Source organism: Lactuca serriola, chromosome 3 (assembly GCF_051521515.1).
Source record: "Lactuca serriola cultivar US96UC23 chromosome 3, Lser_US96UC23_V15, whole genome shotgun sequence".
NCBI classification, from domain to species: Eukaryota; Viridiplantae; Streptophyta; class Magnoliopsida; order Asterales; family Asteraceae; genus Lactuca; species Lactuca serriola.
The window spans coordinates 247,718,190-247,723,609 of record NC_136410.1 but is presented as its reverse complement, the minus strand read 5'-3'; the positions used below and the strand labels follow the sequence as shown (position 1 = coordinate 247,723,609).

The 5,420-nt window shown below is 33.3% G+C and overlaps 1 protein-coding gene across 2 annotated transcripts; it reads left to right on the top strand.

The window, feature by feature from the left end:
- Positions 1-260: 260 nt before the first annotated feature.
- Positions 261-5,156, top strand: LOC145093842 (putative E3 ubiquitin-protein ligase XBAT35). 2 transcript variants are annotated; one of them, XM_079032096.1, is made up of 11 exons: positions 261-695; positions 1,058-1,172; positions 1,315-1,395; positions 1,598-1,686; positions 1,798-1,889; positions 2,022-2,103; positions 2,706-2,805; positions 2,900-2,950; positions 3,543-3,628; positions 3,715-4,318; positions 4,884-5,156. In XM_079032096.1, the coding sequence occupies exons 1-10, from the start codon at positions 594-596 to the stop codon at positions 4,300-4,302; spliced, it is 1,386 nt and encodes a 461-aa protein (XP_078888222.1). In that variant the 5' UTR covers positions 261-593; the 3' UTR covers positions 4,303-4,318; positions 4,884-5,156. The 2 variants fall into 2 exon arrangements, with proteins under 2 accessions (XP_078888222.1, XP_078888223.1); XM_079032097.1 differs by lacking the exon at positions 2,900-2,950.
- The last annotated feature ends 264 nt before the right edge of the window (positions 5,157-5,420 follow it).

The window sequence follows — 5,420 nt, the reverse complement described above, 5'->3', positions numbered from 1 at the left end:
ATTTTAACTTTTTTTAGGGATGTAAACCACAAAAAATTTATATTTTAAACCAGTGATGCAAATCAAAAACATTTTTAACTTCAACCACATTTTTTTCACAAACCATAACGACCGAATTTACTTTTTACTTTAACATAAACGCATAAAGGTTAAATTTACTTTTTACTCTAACATAAACGTATAAAGGTTAAATATTTTACTTGTTTTCCTGTCCTTTTCATATTAAAAAAAGCCTTTCTCTTTAAAAAGAAAAAAACGTAAATTTTTATTATTATTGTTTTTTTTATCAATTTGGTAGAAAATTGTTGAGTTTTTATGAAGATTCCTTTTTTTATCTATGAAGTTTTGGATTGCTACGTACCGATGTAGGGTATAACGTTAGTTATTATTATTTGATCACTCGTTATCCGTTACGCGGTTGAGCAATTGACTCTTCGTGAGGAAGATAACGCATTGATATTTAATTTGCCACCAATATTCTTCGTCAGGAGTGAATTTTCCTCCGAGATTTTCAACAACTGAATCTCTCGTCGGTGGATCGGTATTGATTAAAGCGCACAAAACCCTAATTATTTTATAAAATTTCTTATCAAATGGGTTTACAGCAATCTAAGGACGAACTATTGTATCAACAAGTCGGTTATGGCAACAGTGAAGGCATTAAATCGCTTCGCAACGAAGGTGCTGGCCTTGAGGTATGCCTAAAATTTGATTCATCATGTAAAATTCGTTGTTTTTGGTTTGAATTCAACAGTTTCCGAGTTCAATTTGAAGGTCATTTGTCTCAATTTAAGTTGTCTTCTTCCCCCCTGCGCCCTTTATAGAATTGAAGCATACTTCTGTTACAAGAATCAGATCTAGCACTTTTTAATCGACATTAATATGCGTTTTTGGTGAATCGAGTATTTATTCTCTTTATGGTACACCCGTTCGGAGTTTTAATTTAGGAAACAAAAAAGTAAAATTTTGATTTCCGAAGTAGGTAATTGTTGGTGTAGCAATAATTAGTGATGAAATTATGCGATTAACTATTCTCGATCTGTTGTTTCTGATGCAGTGGATGGATAAGGAAGGAAAGACTCCTCTGATATTAGCTTCCATGAATCCACAGCTATATGATGTAGCAAAAACCTTGATTGAATTGGGTGCCAATGTAAATGGCTATCGTCCAGGTGAGCTGATTTGTACCCTTTAGAGTCTGTATATGATTGTTCATGTGCTTATGAATCTATATGATACATGCATACAAAATCTGTTATCTTCTGGAAGGTTCTCTTATCTCACTTCAAAAAACAACTTTTTTTTTTTTTTCAGGTCGTCATGCAGGAACTCCTCTCCATCATGCTGCAAAAAGAGGCCTAGAACAGATGGTTAAGCTACTCCTTTCACATGGTGGTATGTGCTTCTTTTTCAATGACAACATTGATATCGTAACATTTGTTTACTTTTGTTAGGCCCCACCTTTTACCCTTGAAAGAACATGGTCCAACCCAATAATTTGGAACTACTCACTCTCGATTTCTCAAAAGACAAGAATACCCTTATCATTCGGTTACATAGCATTGCTTACATGATATTAATCATTTCAAATTTTCAGCTAATGCCTTGGTGATGAATGATGACTGTCAAACTGCACTTGATGTTGCAAGAGTCAAAGGATATAGCAATGTTGTTCGTGCAATTGAGGTAAATAACTAAATAGTAAACACACATTTTAATTTCCTCTTGATCTTCTTAATCTCTCATATTTAATAGATTAATGATATTATGTTTGTTTTTTTAATGCAATTCTTTTAGAATCACATCTGCTTATTCTCTGGTTGGCTGCATGAGCTTTATGGGCCAGGCTTTCTTGAACTACTTGCTCCTCAACTACTTTCAAGAAAAGTGTAAGCTTTTCATTTTATCTTGCACTATTGTAATTTGTAACATTACATTATTATTATTATTATTATATATATAAGACAATCTAATCATTATATAAATACTTATAATATCTAATTCCATGGTTCTCCTTACAGATGGGTAGTTATACTACCATGTGGAGCTCGTAAACTTACAAAGCCTTTCAAGTTAGAACTTGCTATATATTCTAGTTTACAGGTATGTTGACTTTTCCATCATATATTTGTCTGAATTAAGTAGGCTATGTTTGGCAGACTAGCTGATAGCTGAAAAGCTAAATTGATAAGCTAGTTAAGAAAACACAATGTTTGGTAAAACTAGCTGATAAGCTAAATATGTAGAATGACATAAAAAGGCAAGTCGAAGATTCTTTTTTCTTTATAATTAACAAAGGGTATATTTGGAAGAATTACAAAAAAGCTCAATAAGCTCTTTGAAACGCCAGTCTGAGTAGCTTTTTATAAAATCTATCTTAAAGGCTACTAACACCCTAAAAAAATCGACACATAAGCTAGATATTAATATTTTATTCTACACTCATGTTTGATAAAACTAGCTGATAAGCTAAATATGTAAAATGACATAAATGGGCTTGTCAAAGATTGGTTTTTGTATAACTAATAAAAGGGTATATTCGGAAGAATTACGAAAAAGCTCTCAATAAGCTCATTGAATTGCTAGTCTAAGTACCTTTTTAATAAAACGCTACTGACAACCTGAAAAAGCTCGAAAAACAATCAAATATTAATATTTTATTCTACACTAATGTTTTATTTATTTATTTATTTTGTTTTAAACAGGATGCGAAACCTCGCGCACTTATTCCACTATGGAAGGCTAACATGGATGAACCAAATTTTAACCAACCTGATCCTACAGTTGTTCTTACTAGCTCCAACAGTAAATTCTTGACACTTTTGGATAAAAATTACTTGTAGAAATATAGAATTTGTATTTATTGTACACTATTTATTTCTCTTCTATATTCATATAGTCCCAAGACGCTGGAGAAGGAAGCGATGTATTTTACACTCCCAAGTTAGGCGTAAGTTTATCGAGTTTAAGTTAGATTGGACTTCTCACACACATAAACAAAAACTTTATTTTAGTTAGAAATTCCAAATTCCAATTAGATTTTTAAATGGAGCCCCAAATCATTACTTATGTAGGAAAATGATTTGTTGTTGTCTAGGAAAATGTCTTGGGAACTTGAGATATGCTTTTATTACCATTTTTTTTTGTCTTTATTAGATGTTCATGATCATTTTGAGTGATTACATATGCCTATTATTTAAAAAAAAAAAAAAGAATATCGTAAATAGTTTTAGGTCCTATTTGATGCAAGATATGACATGACAGAATAGGACTGGAACTAGGACAGATGTCAATCAGACATTTTCTCATTTAAAATGTGGGATTGTGACCGATGTAACAAAAATAACAATTTTGTCACTTGTCCCACCAAAAATGTTTGAGCAAGGTTGGGGGAAGGAACCAAAATACCCTCCTCGTCCTCATCAAAAATAGCCCTTGAAAACTTGTCCAATCCTCTCTCCCATGTAACAAACACAACTTCATTGTAAAAGTATCGAGTTGACTTTTTGTTGACTAAACTTGAATTAATTTTTTAATTACAGAGTCACGCATCAAACTTGCACCCGTTAACGAAAACGAAAAGCAAAACTTGCAACGGTTTTGCAATGCTTGCAAAGGAATCCCTCAGGTATGATACATACATATACATATACATATATATCTGTATATATACATAATGCTTACATAAGCAAATTTGTTTTTTTCTCATTTCAGGTTATGCATCCTTCATTTCCATTCAACAACCAACAATCAGCTATTGGACCACCTCAGACAACCCCATTAGACACCGAGTCACCACTGGCTATGACCACCACCACCGCCACCACCACCACCCTCCAATCCGGTTCAGTGGTGCCGCCAACACCGACACCCACGGCTCCTACCACCTACCCCGACTCTACTCCAACCAACAAAAAAAACAAATGGGAAAACAATGATGAAGCAACAACTTCCACTAGTTATCATCCCCATACAGAATACAACACATATTCCCAAATTGTCCCTACAGCACCACCCATGGTCCCATCAGCACCACCGCTTTCAGACATGGTGGATGATGATGGTCCGATTCATTACCCCTCCATTGATTCCGTTTCTGCCCCTAGTGAGAAGGGGAAAGAGAGTAATAATGATTCTTCAACATGTGTTATATGTTTGGATGCACCGGTTGAAGGGGCGTGTATCCCGTGTGGTCATATGGCTGGATGTATGTCATGTTTGACCGAAGTCAAAGGGAAGAATTGGGGTTGCCCCGTTTGTCGTGCCAAGATTGATCAAGTTGTTCGGCTTTATGCTGTCTGAGGTTGAAATTGAATCGGTATGTTGTCTTTTTGGTTCGAGAAAAGGTTAAACACACATGGGTGAGGGCAAAATGGTCTTTTTACAATGTAACCAGGACAAAGTTTTTATAGTTAGAAGTGAGGGTAAAATGGTTTTTTTTGCAAATCTAACCAAGACAAAGTGTTTATGGTTAGAACTTAGAAGTGAGGGCAAAATGGTCTTTTTTGCAAACCTAACCAAGACAAAGTGTTTAAAAGTACAAGTGAGGGTAAAATGGTCCTTCACAAATTGAACGTCTGGATTGTGAAAGTTGACGACCCATGACCAAATGTGTAATGAAACCATGAAATGAGGACCAAAATTGCAAAAAAAATATTGTTTTTTGAACTAATACCAAAAAGTTAGCTAAGCACAGGGACCAATTTTGTAATTGTCTCTAAAATAATTGATATTTGAGGATCCAAGTCTGAATTTTCTTGTGGGCCACCTTAGTAGTTAATAAGTTTGGATTCAGTAGTTTTTAATGTATTCATTTATTTTTATTTTTTTTTAAATAAACGATTATTTAGTTAAATATAATGTTTTTCTCTTTGCTGATGCAGTTTGTATATATATGGTAAGAAATGGTGAAAATAATGTTTGCCTTTGATGGGGAAGTGGAAATTTTTGAAGGTGATCATCAAGATTTCTACAACTTTTGAAGTTTTGGCATGTTGATAATGTAGTAAGCTTTAAGCTCAATGTTGCATTTCATTTTTTGGTTTTTTATAAATTATAAACACTCCGGATGTTATGAAGTTTGTATTGAATCGTGTGTGCATTGTAAATCTAGCCTATCCGTGTGAACTCAATATAATTAAATTGTGTTATGTTAAGTGCTCTTTGGATATATAAATAAAACAGTATATATAAATAAAATAGGGAAAATTATATTAAGGTAATTAATTTTTCGGTTTGTTTACATCTGGCTAACTTTTTTTTTTTTGGACACATCTAGATAATCAATTTTTTGAAAGTGTTCACATATGACAACTGAGTGACTTTAGTAGGTTATATCCAGTTGTAATGTTCATATGTGAATATTTTCAATAAGTTTGTTACTAATAAGTGTACCAAAAAAAAGTTACACAAATATAAAT